The sequence below is a fragment of the Macaca mulatta genome, chromosome 14 (assembly GCF_049350105.2).
Source record: "Macaca mulatta isolate MMU2019108-1 chromosome 14, T2T-MMU8v2.0, whole genome shotgun sequence".
NCBI classification, from domain to species: domain Eukaryota; kingdom Metazoa; phylum Chordata; class Mammalia; order Primates; family Cercopithecidae; genus Macaca; species Macaca mulatta.
In genome coordinates this window covers 121,827,443-121,841,144 of record NC_133419.1, presented here as the reverse complement: position 1 = coordinate 121,841,144, position 13,702 = coordinate 121,827,443, and the positions used below count along the sequence as shown (strand labels likewise).

The 13,702-nt window shown below is 44.2% G+C and overlaps 1 protein-coding gene across 6 annotated transcripts in view; it reads right to left on the bottom strand.

Annotated features, from left to right (window-relative positions):
• Nucleotides 1-13,702, bottom strand: part of TECTA (tectorin alpha) — a 102,251-nt gene that overhangs the window by 37,170 nt on the left and 51,379 nt on the right. For all 6 annotated transcript variants that reach the window (XR_013404347.1, XR_013404348.1, XM_028834086.2 and 3 more), the window contains one exon: nucleotides 8,247-8,808. Coding sequence is in view for 4 of the 6 variants with exons in the window: in XM_028834086.2 (XP_028689919.2) it covers nucleotides 8,247-8,808 (562 nt within the window). In the remaining 2 variants the exon portion in view is untranslated. The remainder of the gene's footprint in view (nucleotides 1-8,246; nucleotides 8,809-13,702) is intronic.

The window sequence follows — 13,702 nt, the reverse complement described above, 5'->3', positions numbered from 1 at the left end:
AGTATGATATTGGCTGTGGGCTTGTCATAAATAGCTCTTATTATTTTGAGGTACGTTCCATCAATACCGAATTTATTGAGCGTTTTTAGCATGAAGGGCTGTTGAATTTTGTCAAAAGCCTTTTCTGCATCAATTGAGATAATCATGTGGTTCTTGTCTTTGGTTCTGTTTATATGCTGGATTATGTTTATTGATTTGCGAATGTTGAACCAGCCTTGCATCCCAGGGATGAAGCCCACTTGATCATGGTGGATAAGCTTTTTGATGTGTTGCTGAATCCGGTTTGCCAGTATTTTATTGAGGATTTTTGCATCGATGTTCATCAGGGATATTGGTCTAAAATTCTCTTTTTTTGTTGTGTCTCTGCCAGGCTTTGGTATCAGGATGATGTTGGCCTCATAAAATGAGTTAGGGAGGATTCCCTCTTTTTCTATTGATTGGAATAGTTTCAGAAGGAATGGTACCAACTCCTCTTTGTACCTCTGGTAGAATTCAGCTGTGAATCCATCTGGTCCTGGACTTTTTTTGGTTGGTAGGTTATTAATTGTTGCCTCAATTTCAGAGCCTGCTATTGGTCTATTCAGGGATTCAACTTCTTCCTGGTTTAGTCTTGGAAGAGTGTAAGTGTCCAGGAAATTATCCATTTCTTCTAGATTTTCCAGTTTATTTGCGTAGAGGTGTTTATAGTATTCTCTGATGGTAGTTTGTATTTCTGTGGGGTCGGTGGTGATATCCCCTTGATCATTTTTAATTGCGTCGATTTGATTCTTCTCTCTTTTCTTCTTTATTAGTCTGGCTAGTGGTCTGTCAATTTTGTTGATCTTTTCAAAAAACCAACTCCTGGATTCATTGATTTTTTGGAGGGTTTTTTGTGTTTCTATCTCCTTCAGTTCTGCTCTGATCTTAGTTATTTCTTGCCTTCTGCTAGCTTTCGAATGTGTTTGCTCTTGCTTCTCTAGTTCTTTTAATTGTGATGTTAGAGTGTCAATTTTACAACTTTCCTGCTTTCTCTTGTGGGCATTTAGTGCTATAAATTTCCCTCTACACACTGCTTTAAATGTGTCCCAGAGATTCTGGTATGTTGTATCTTTGTTCTCATTGGTTTCAAAGAACATCTTTATTTCTGCCTTCATTTCGTTATGTACCCAGTAGTCATTCAGGAGCAGGTTGTTCAGTTTCCATGTAGTTGACCGGTTTTGATTGAGTTTCTTAGTCCTGAGTTCTAGTTTGATTGCACTGTGGTCTGAGAGACAGTTTGTTATAATTTCTGTTCTTGTACATTTGCTGAGGAGTGCTTTACTTCCAATTACGTGATCAATTTTGGAGTAAGTATGATGTGGTGCTGAGAAGAATGTATATTCTGTTGATTTGGGGTGGAGAGTTCTATAGATGTCTATTAGGTCTGCTTGCTGCAGAGATGAGTTCAATTCCTGGATATCCTTGTTAACTTTCTGTCTCGTTGATCTGTCTAATGTTGACAGTGGAGTGTTGAAGTCTCCCATTATTATTGTATGGGAGTCTAAGTCTCTTTGTAAGTCTCTAAGGACTTGCTTTATGAATCTGGGTGCTCCTGTATTGGGTGCATATATATTTAGGATAGTTAGCTCTTCCTGTTGAATTGATCCCTTTACCATTATGTAATGGCCTTCTTTGTCTCTTTTGATCTTTGATGGTTTAAAGTCTGTTTTATCAGAGACTAGTATTGCAACCCCTGCTTTTTTTTGTTCTCCATTTGCTTGGTAAATCTTCCTCCATCCCTTTATTTTGAGCCTATATATGTCTCTGCGTGTGAGATGGGTCTCCTGAATACAGCAGACTGATGGGTCTTGACTCTTTATCCAGTTTGCCAGTCTGTGTCTTTTAATTGGAGCATTTAGTCCATTTACATTTAAGGTTAATATTGTTATGTGTGAACTTGATCCTGCCATTATGATATTAACTGGTTATTTTGCTCATTAGTTGATGCAGTTTCTTCCTAGCCTCAATGGTCTTTACATTTTGGCATGTTTTTGCAATGGCTGGTACCGGTTGTTCCTTTCCATGTTTAGTGCTTCCTTCAGGATCTCTTGTAAGGCAGGCCTAGTGGTGACAAAATCTCTAAGCATTTGCTTATCTGTAAAGGATTTTATTTCTCCTTCACTTATGAAACTTAGTTTGGCTGGATATAAAATTCTGGGTTTAAAATTCTTTTCTTTAAGAATGTTGAATATTGGCCCCCACTCTCTTCTGGCTTGTAGAGTTTCTGCTGAGAGATCTGCTGTTAGTCTGATGGGCTTCCCTTTGTGGGTAACCCGACCTTTCTCTCTGGCTGCCCTTAAGATTTTTTCCTTCATTTCAACTTTGGTGAATCTGGCAATTATGTGTCTTGGAGTTGCTCTTCTGGAGGAGTATCTTTGTGGCGTTCTCTGTATTTCCTGGATTTGAATGTTGGCCTGCCCTACTAGGTTGGGGAAGTTCTCCTGGATGATATCCTGAAGAGTGTTTTCCAACTTGGTTCCATTTTCCCCCTCACTTTCAGGCACCCCAATCAGACGTAGATTTGGTCTTTTTACATAATCCCATACTTCTTGCAGGCTTTGTTCGTTTCTTTTTCTTCTTTTTTCTTTTGGTTTCTCTTCTCGCTTCATTTCATTCATTTGATCCTCAATCGCTGATACTCTTTCTTCCAGTTGATCGAGTCGGTTACTGAAGCTTGTGCATTTGTCACGTATTTCTCGTGTCATGGTTTTCATCTCTTTCATTTCGTTTAGGACCTTCTCTGCATTAATTACTCTAGCCATCAATTCTTCCACTTTTTTTTCAAGGTTTTTAGTTTCTTTGCGCTGGGTACGTAACTCCTCCTTTAGCTCTGAGAAATTTGATGGACTGAAGCCTTCTTCTCTCATCTCGTCAAAGTCATTCTCCGTCCAGCTTTGATCCGTTGCTGGCGATGAGCTGCGCTCCTTTGCCAGGGGAGATGCGCTCTTATTTTTTGAATTTCCAGCTTTTCTGCCCTGCTTTTTCCCCATCTTTGTGGTTTTATCTGCCTCTGGTCTTTGATGATGGTGATGTACTGATGGGGTTTTGGTGTAGGTGTTCTTCCTGTTTGATAGTTTTCCTTCTAACAGTCAGGACCCTCAGCTGTAGGTCTGTTGGAGATTGCTTGAGGTCCACTCCAGACCCTGTTTGCCTGGGTATCAGCAGCAGAGGCTGCAGAAGATAGAATATTTCTCAGTTGAAAATGCAGAAATCACCGGTCTTCTGTGTCGCTGGCGCTGGGAGTTGGAGACTGGAGCTGCTCCTATTCGGCCATCTTGCTCCGCCCCCGCTTTCATTTGTTTATAATCCATTCGTATGTCTTTTTTTGTTAACTGCCTTTTCATATCCTTTTCACATTTCATGTTGTTGAAATTTTTATTATTAAATTATAAAAGTTCTTTAAAAATTAAAATAGGCCAGGTCAGGTGCAGTGGCTCACGCCTGTAATCCCAGCACTTTGGCAGTCCAAGGCAGTGGATCACGAGATCAAGAGATTGAGACCAGCCTGGCCAACATGGTGAAACCCTGTCTCTACTAAAATTACAAAAATTAGCCAGGCATGGTGGCGCTTGCCTTTAGTCCCAGCTACTTGGGAGGCTGAGGCAGGAGAATTGCTTGAACCCAGGAGTTGGAGGTTGCAGTGAGCTGAGATCGTGCCACTGCACTCCAGCCTGGTGACAGTGAGACTCCATCTCAAACAAACAAAAAAAAAGAATTAAAATAGGCCTTTGTGGTATGTCCTATGTGTTACAAAATATTAATCATTTGTCTTTTGACTTTGCATTCATTTTTAAATAATTTTCTAACTTTTTTTGAAGTTGTTTATCTCTCTGCCATGGAAAGATGTAAAATTTTTAATGTAATGAAATTTATCAAATTTCCCTTTTAACTTTGGATAATTTGTTCTGAAACGTTCTCTCCACTGCAAGATTATCAAGAACACTCCTTTGTTTTCTTCTAGTATTTTTGTGATTTAATTTTTTTATGTGTAATCTTTGTTCTGCCTGGATTTTATTTTGGAGTAAGAAATGAAGGAAGGATTTAGCTTTTCCCAGCTAGTTTGCCCTTTGACCTTTTACTATTTACTGAATAACAAATATGTTTTCCCAGTACTTTGAAATGCCAACTTTACCATATGCTAATTTCTCTTTAGTGTTTGGGCTTGTTTCTGAACTTTCTCTTCTTTCCCTTGGTTGGTCTTTCTGTTCATGTGCCAGTATTCACTTGTTTTATTTTTATTATTTATTTGTTTAACTTGTTCATATGCCCGTGTTAACAGTGACTGAAGGTCTGCAATACACTGTAATATTTGGGAAGAGGTATTACTAATTTAGAGATGTTTGTTATTTCAAGTATTTCAAATGGGTCTATTTCTCCAACTGGATGATAAACACCACGTTTCGCACTCTGATTCTTCCATGCCACCCCAAACAGTGTGAGAACATGGCAGATGGTTAAGAAACACTTGATTCTTGGAAAACAAACTTTCAGATTCCTAGTACTGATCCACTGCTTCTCTCTCCCCACCAAATGATATACTGCGAGCTGTGGAGTGATGACCTGGGCTCTGCACCTGGATTTGTACCATGGTCAAGAATGTCTCTTGCCATACCCAGCATCTGTGCCTTGGTAGACAGGATGAATGGTGCCCCTAAAAAGCAATTCAGCTCAACAGAATGGACAGGGGCTTTGGAATCAGGCCAACTTGGATTTGAGGCCTCGCTCTGCCATTAAGCAGTGTCACTATGGACAGGTTACTTGCTCTCTCTAAAATTCTGTTTTCTCATCTATAAAACTGGGATCATATCTCCCTCATCGAGTAGTTATCAAAATAAAATAAGATATAATTCATAAAGCGCCTCATATAGTGCCGGGTACTTCAATAATAACTTCTGCAATTCATGGTAGTAATAGTTGTAATTGTAGAAGGAATTTTTTTTAACAATTATTCAACAGGAATTTATTAGATGTTTGGAGAAAATGTAAGACAAATCTTAATTATCAGACTTTGTACTCAGCACTCTGAAGTAGCAGCAGCTGCCTCCAATAAAAGGGAAAATGACGATGACAACCAACTTTGGCCACAAGTTAGGCACTGGGTGACCAGGCTCAGAGAGGCAGCATTGCACAGAAGGGAGAGCACTGTCTCAGGAGCCACTTTCCAACTTACCCAGGCCACCTTCCTCGGGAAAGTGACTTCATTTCTCTGAGCTTCAGTTTCTTCCTATAGAAAATGGGATCATGAGTAGTGCCTACTTGACAGGGTTGCAATGAGAAGTAAATGCATGAGTCCCCAGATCCCACTTAGAACCTGGCACATAGTGAGAGCTAAGGAACTGTCATTTATTCCTTTTTTATTTCCTTCTCTTTCTCCTCTCACCATTGAATGCCCTAATTACAGTCCCCCGTTAAGGGACTGAAAGAACGATAGACTCAGCTCAATGAATTTTAAGGAGGGGCTAGTAATTAAGACAATTTACCTTCCCTTCTCCCTGTAAGCCTATTTGCTCAACTTAGGTTACAAGATTTTCCAATGAGTTTACAAATAAGGTAATTGAGTAATAAATTATCCCATTGATAGGAACGGTCAGATCATTGAAAAACACCAGCATTCTACCTTGTTACCAAAAAAGCACAAGTTTGATGGGCAGTTCTAGGTTAACCCCTTTGCTCCTAAAGCACCATTTCTCATATCAAGCATTGGATGAGATGCTTGGATTAATTTTTGGTAGAACGAGAGTTGGAGAGAGATGGGGCCTGTCCTCACATGATGTGGAGTCATATCAGCTACAGTTAAAACAATCCTATTCTTAGGTCGAATGGCTGAATTAGGACTCAGTCTCCCGAAGCTTTTCTCTGCTTCTGAGATTCAAAATGGAAAAGGAAGTTGCCTCTAACCACACCCTCTCCCCCAACCTGACCTCCATACCAGCTTTAAAACATATATTTTTTCTCCTATTTTAGTTTTTCTTTTTGCCATTCATTACCACCATCTCCTCAGGTGCTCTAACTTTTGGATCTTTACCCCTATCTTGAAATGTCAAGGTAGGGAAGGTCTAAGTCTCCTTGTGATGGGAACGATTCTAAGTTACCTGCTGGCCCTGGCGTATCAGCCTGGGACGTGCTGGTGGGAAGCTGGTAGAGGGCAAGGGATAGGACCCGAGACTGAGGATGAGGCAGGGCAGACTCGGCTCTGGGTGCCATGGGTAGAGCTCCCATTACTAGCAAGCCAGGGTAGAGAGGAGGCAACCAATGTTTGGACAGAAATTTGGGAGGGGAGAGGAAAGGGTTGCTGGTAGAAGGGAGAGAAAGACAAGAAAAATCACCTTCTTATCCTTTATCCCTAGCCAAGCTTTGTTGTGGGGGCCTTTCTTTCTTGGGGGTAAGGTTGTGAGGCCTTGCTGACTCAATTTCTTTTCCTTCTCATGAGTGACAAAAATTAAGACCCATCAATTGAGGTGAGAGTTCCTGGCATTAGCCCCTGTGTGCACTTCCCTATTTGTTGCAGTTGGAAGCACTGGTTTTTGGCATGCCTGTCCCCACCCCAGCCACCCTGAGAGCGGTACACCCAGCATGGCGTGGCTGCAGGTGAAGAGGGAAGTCTCTGTAACATGTCTCGAGGGGAAACAGGCGAGCTTTCCCTTCCGAAACAGCTTCCCCATTCTGCACCATGTTTAGGCCTCTGGGTCCAAAGCTTGGTTTTCTGATTTAGAGGAAGACAAGCTCTCTGGTCTTACTGGAATGACCCCAATGAATCCAGAGTAGCTCTGGGGATTTACCCAGACCCAAGCTTTCTTATAGGTGTATTTATTTTATTGAAGTCATCAGAGGCCAGTTCGTCTGGACTGTCATCCCTACTGGCACCATTCCCTACCCTGCCTGGCCTCACCCACTCAGGGACTGAGCCTGGATGAAATGGGGTTGGCATCTGTTCCCTGCCTTCATCTTCCTCCCACCCTTCCCTTACAATCGACATGAATCCAGTTGTGTGGAATGTAAACTGACTGTGTGAGCGTTAAAGCACAATGCTGTTTCTGGTTTTTCATCTGAATTTCCTTTTCCAGGATGAAGATGGGAGTTGATTCTCTGGGGACCCTGCTGTATCACTTATTTAGAGCTATATGCATTCCGGATCAATTTGTAGTTTTAAAAGAGCTACAGACCTTCTAAAGGGAATATGCTTTTTAAAGAAATATGCTATTATTGAGATTGAGACAGGAAAATAGATCAAAGCAGGTTAGCTAAAGACCAACAGTGTTTTTTTCCCCCCAAGTTTTTCCTATTCTTATGTGCTAAATGCAGGTAAATTATCCCAGTACATAGTCCAGCAGTATAGTATATGGGTTGCGAGCCTGGGCTTTGGGTTAGAAGCTCAAGTCCTGACTTTGCCACTCAGATTATATGACCTTAGGCAGTTACTTCATTCCTCTGAGTTTCAGTTGCTCCTTGACTAATTGGGTCATTGAGAAGAATAAATGAGGTATATTGATAAAATGTTTAGCATGGGGTCTTGGCTCAGAGCAAGCCATTAATATAACAATACCGCTTAGAATGCACAGAGTGCGCCTGGCTTTCAATTACCTAATTGGATCCCCTGGACGTTTCTGAGGCATAAACAGTAAAGGCAGCATTACCACTGCTTTATGGAAGGGGAAACTGAGAACCAGGGAGGAAAAGTGAATTGCCCCAAGGTCACACAGATCCTTAAAGACAGAGTAAAGGCTAGAATCCAGGGGCTCTAGTTCCTTCTCTAATGTACTCTTAATATTCTGCTCTGTTTCATAAACACAAAGACTGAAACATGACACATATGAATCAAATAGAGTAACATGCTTAGACAAAGCATGTGGATTACTGACACAAGGATGGGCCCATGAGGTGCTGCTAAAACTTATCCTTCTTTCATTAATCTCTTGTTAGCATTCTATTGCGAACTTTGTGTGTCCAAATGCCACGTGCAATACTCTGTGATTTATATGCATGACCTTATTTCATCCTCAGGGTAACCCATGAAATAAGTGATATTAACTCCATTTTACCAATAAGGACATGGAGGCTCCAGGAGGTTACATGTCATGCTTCATTCAGATAACAAACTCAGTTCCAAAGTGCATATCCTTAAACTGCTACTCAATATGTTCTGACTTCTAGGGAGATGGAAGACTAGCCTTCCCAGAGCAATCAAGAAAGAAGAGAAGCTACAAGGAGCGACAATGAGAAGGACTCACTGCAGGATGTGTAGTTCCTCCAGCCAGTCACCGTGATCCCCTGAGTCTGGCAGGTGCTGGCGTAGTTCTGCAGCCAGCTACAGGCGGTCTGCACCGCGCCCCCATCGATGCAAGAGTCAAACAGGCAGTTCTTGTAGAAGAAGGTGGGGTTAACTTTGCTGTGACACTTGGAGAAGCCAGCATTCTGGTTGGGGATCAGGCTGCACAGCTGCTGCACTTTGGAGAAACCTTCTACCTTGGCACAGGACGGACAGCGGTCCCCACAGCCCACCTGGCAGAAGGTGTCCCTCTTCACCCAGCTCTGCCCAAACTCATTGACGCTAGATGCGAGCAGACCTATGGGCATCTCCAGGTCGTCGTCAGGGTTGCCGTCGTAGCGGCCGCACAGACCATAGGTGCTGTTCTGCATGCTCCGAGGGACTGTGATGGACAGGAAGGTCTTCCAGTCATATACAACCTTCAGGCCAAAATCAGTTTCCACCACCACGTGGAAGCCAAAGGAAAAGATATTTATCTTTCCTTGCCCCAGCTTCAGGGGCAGATAGAGCCGTTCACTGTTGACCTATAAGAGGAGAGATGAGGGGGAGAAACACAGTTGGCCCAGAGATTTCCCAGCTCTTCTCCTAACAATGAGTCTCTTGAAAGACAAGTCCCAGAGGGAAGTTGGAGCAGGTTGAATGTAGTCTTTGCATGTACTGTTGTTTATGTCAGTCAACTATTATTATTAGGATTTGAACAGATGCAAATGACTATCCTTGGTACACTAATATACTTATTTATTTCAGTGCCTTCTGTTTACATAGCATTATTTCCCCCAGGAGTTCAAATTGTTTTCTCCAAGGTAATGTAAAGGTAATAAGAATTCAATTAAAGTTTAGACTGAAATACCAAAACACAGAACTCTTGTGTTTCTATTTCTAGCTCTACCATGGAATTTATTTTAGGCAAGCCCCAGTGTATTAATTCCTTCGAGATTTCTTTTTTCTTTAAGGATGGCTTCACTTTGCTGTTCCCTCTGTCTGAAATGCCACTCTCCGCCCATCAACATCCCTCTCATCCTCCAGACCCTGCTCTAATGTTGCCTCTTCTGTAAGGCAAGATTTTCTGAGCCCGTGGTCAGAATTAATCACTCCCTTGTCTGGGAAACCAGGGCAGGTTATTTATACTTCTCTTGTATTCCTCTCTACCGCTGGCCAGGATCACGCCTGCAGACACTGTATTGCAGCACACATCACAATCTGCCTTATGTTATGACTGGTGTACGCTCTTCCATCTCACCTACAAGATTATGGGCAACTTGAGGGCAGGAACCACATTTTACTGATCTTTATGCCCACCTTCCCCTCATTACCCCCCAGGCACCCAGCACAATGTCTCCCACGGAGGGGGCACTTGACATAGGTTTCCTCCCACGTATTTTTAAATTCAGACAAGAGGGAAATCCCTTAACAGTAAACTCCAGGACTGCACTGCCCTTGAACTATTTTGATTCAGAGGAGCCAAATCCTACAGCCTGTGGCCAGGTTAGTGCATGATGGAAGATGGACAGGCAGCTTGCTCACTGCAGCAAGGGCTCATGGGGGAGGTGGCATGCCTTGTGGGAGAAGCAGCTGTTTTAAGATTGCTCTGACCAGAAATCCCTTCCCCCAACCTCCTTCCTCTCTCTCTTGGCTGACACCACTTTCCACGCCTTCTCCTGCCTTGGTTCAGACTCTCATCACCTTTCACCTTGACTGTAGCGTACTCTCCTAACTTGTCTCACTGGCCCCAGGATTGCCCCTCCATTCAGTCACTACCGCCACGCCAATAATCTTAATGCAATTGAAAGCAGTTAATCCAATCCTGAAAGCCCTCTCCAGGGCTTGAGTAAAGTGTCTGATATTCTTAGCACTTCACCCTGAGCTCTCCAGGAACTGGCCCTGCCTCTCAGATCCACCCCATTGGCTTCCTGCACACCAGCAACACCCAACAGTTTGCAGTTCCCTAAATGAACCAAGCTGTGCCATTCCACCCTGCATTTCCTGTGCTGTGAGTGTGATGGATGCTTTCCGTGCTCCACCCAGGGCCCCCAGTCCCAGGCCCTGCGACTATGGGCTAATGATAATTCACAGCCGGCCTTGGCCCCATGGGAACCACGTTTCCCAGAAGATTCTGACCCCCTAATCCAAGGGTAGCCCTTGGCCAATGACTGGCTGACACTGTGAGTCGAGTGCCAGGGCTCCCACTAGCCCAGGCTAAAGCTGTTCTGCAGCTTGGACCACAGCCCTGCTGAGCTCTCTTGACCTGGTGCTATCCTCACTTTCCCAAGATTTCCCACCTCAGACTTTGCTTCTCGGGAACCTGACCTAAGACAACAGGGATGCCCTTGACCCCACCTTTTTCCTGGGGCAATGCTCACCCTTCAAAACTCAACTATCTCCTTCTGTGAGTATTCGCTGAGGCAGAATTCATTCATTCATTCAGTAGACATTGATTTGACACCACTGAGTGCCAGGCACTGTGCTAAAGGCTGGGATACAAAACATATGGCCTTTTCCTAGGAGCTCATAGGCATGTGGCAGAGGGAAGTACACAGACAGATAACAATACCATGTGATAAAAGCAATGATAGAGGTAAACAGATGCACAGGCACCAGCCTTAGCCTGGGCACAAAATCAGGGCTGCCTGCAGAAGACAATGGCCGCACCCGGTCTCAAAGGAGGAGGAGGAGTTGGCCCATCAAGGAGGGGTGGGAGTGAAGACAAGGGAATTCGAAGTAAAGGGCTCACTCAGTCCCAGCAAAGGCCCAGGTAGGTAAGGGAAAAATATCCTGATAAATATGAATAATTACAGCAATTTAGTGCTGCTGGGGCATAGCGTGTGGCCTTGGGAGTGGTGGGAGATGAAAATGGACAGGTGGTGAGGGCCTGGATCATGAAGGGCCTTGTATCCAGTACACACATGGCAAAGCGGCCTATGAGATAAAGCCTGCAAAACACCCATTTGTTTTGTAAAACAAAAGCATCACAATCTTAATAAGAGAATTTAAGTAGGAAGATGAGGCCAGAATTTGGATTGCAGAAACAAATAGCAAATAAAGTAACAAACAGGAGATTCAGAAGCAGAGATGATGCTCTTAAGAGTCTGACCAGAAATGGAAGGAGAGAGATTGGATTGAAGCTAGTGGGCAACTGGGGGCAAGGCTTGTTTGAGAATGAACATGTCTATGGGTTGAAGAGAAGGATGCTGTAGAAAGACACAGAAGGGAGAGGAGACAACAGAGGGCCAAGATCCCAGGGAAGGCAACAAAGAGATGGCAGAGCGGGGAAGCAGCCATGGGAGGAGAAGAGATGCCTCATTCTCGGCACTTGGAAGGGAGGAGGTGGAGAGGATACAGTGATAGTCATTTAAGGGACAAGGTGCATGGAGGGTGAGAGGAGGAGCGAGATCAGGCCATGGAGACTCTGATCTATCCTGAAAGTTCACAGCGAATAAAGTAAAAGCCTTGCACTCAGAGGCCAATTGGTGCCAGCTGGCTTTTCTTCCTAAGTTACCTTGCATTCTATATTTCTGGCTACCTGATGTCACGCAGGAGGCAATGCCTTGGGGAGGCAATATAATTGGATGAAGCTAAAGGCTTGCAAATTCTGCCATTGCCAAGGAGAGCTTTGAGAAAGGAACACCCTCGACTCAGACAGGCTCGGCTTCTCTGTCTCAGAAACTCCACGCATGCCGCCTCCACCCTGGCACCACTGCCCTGCCTCTCTGTGAGTGAGAAATGGAGGAAAAGAGGGAGCTCAGAGGCAGGAGCTCAGAGGCAGGAGGTCAGAGGAAAAGGGAGAGGCTAGAATGGCAACAGGCTTGATGGATGGAGGAGGAAGTTGCAGAGGATGATGAGAAGGTGTGGCAGGAGTCGGGGGAAGTGTATTTCAAATATTTAAGTATTGGAAATAAGACCACATATTAGAGTTTTTGGAGACAGTTTTCCTTTAAACAACAGACCTTGACCTAGTTCTCCAACAAGATCTTCTGCAGCAAAGTCTCCCTGCATCCCTCACTTTGCTACCCACCCCGAGTCTTCACCAATATTTCCTTTTCGTGGACACCTTCACCTCCTTCTTGGCCTGGCAAGTGTAATCCTCCAGTGATCAACTCTGGGTCTTCTCTTCCAGGAAGCCCTCCCTGAGGTCCTCACAGCTGATTTAGGCAACCCCTCCTCTGTGCTCTCACACCCTCCATGAGCAACATTTTTGTAGCTCTTCACGTTACACAGACATTAATTGCCAACATGTCTGTCTCTAGCACTAGACTCTTTTAGGACAGAGGCCATATTTGATTCATTTTTCTACCCCCAGGACTTGGTAGAGAATAAGCATCAATAGAAGCTCAAGACACTAAACCAAGCCAGAGTGATGCTCAAAACCCCACTCTTCTGGCAATAAATGATAAAGACACAGGCTACGAGGACCCTGAAAACCTCCCCGTTGGCCTGAATCATGTCAGACTTGGCTGTGATGAAGCCTGGGGGTAGGGGCAGGAGTGAGGCAGTCTCTGATGAGCTCTGGCTGTGGATGGCTGAGATGGGTTATGGCGGTGCCCCCAGGAGTGGCTCACCTTCTGCAGCTCACCCCCCTACCCTGTCTGGTCTGTAGATAGCACATTTATTTCTAGCTTCTCTTGGCTTAGTGGATTTTCCCATGTCCTGTGGTGCTGCTGAATGCAGGGAAAGGTCAGAGTCATAGAAGAACCCTGTGTCCCAAGGAAGCACTTTCTTATCACCCTCCATTTCTGAGGGCCCCAGCAGTGACCTGCACTCTAGGCTGTGTTTTACCCAGCACTTCATTTCACACTGTCATCCTAACGGCCATTATTCTTCAGGCTCAGGGAGAGATGGTGACTAATAAAAACATCATGGGAAAACAAATGCAAATCATTGAATAAGCAGATTCTGCAATGCATTTTAATAATCTGAAGTAACTGTTAAATCTATCCCCTATGCCTCGAAAGAAAAGAACCCTCGATGCCCCCTGAACTTGTTCTTCTTGTCAAGGATTTGAAAGCTGTATACTCTGTTTCCAACTTGAGCACTTAGGACATCTCAGTGACTTAGAAAGAAGTACCCTAGCAAGAACTCCCCCCACCTCTTTAATCCATTTCTCCTTGATCCCCTGTTGTGGGTTACACTGTGTCCCCCCAAAACAAATGTTGAGACCTTAACCCCCAGGACCTGTGAATGGACTGATTGGAAATAGGGGCTTTGTCGATGTGATCAAGTTAAGATGAGGTCACCCTGGATTAGGTGGGGTTAACTCCAGTGAATGGTGTTCTTAAAAGGAGAAGGGGATTTGGACACAGAGAAAACAGGAGACACAGAGGGAAGGAGGCCATGTAAAGATGGAGGCAGAGACTGGAGTTTATGCTGCCACAAGGTAAGGAACATTGAGGATTGCCCACAGCCACCAGAAGCTATGAGAGA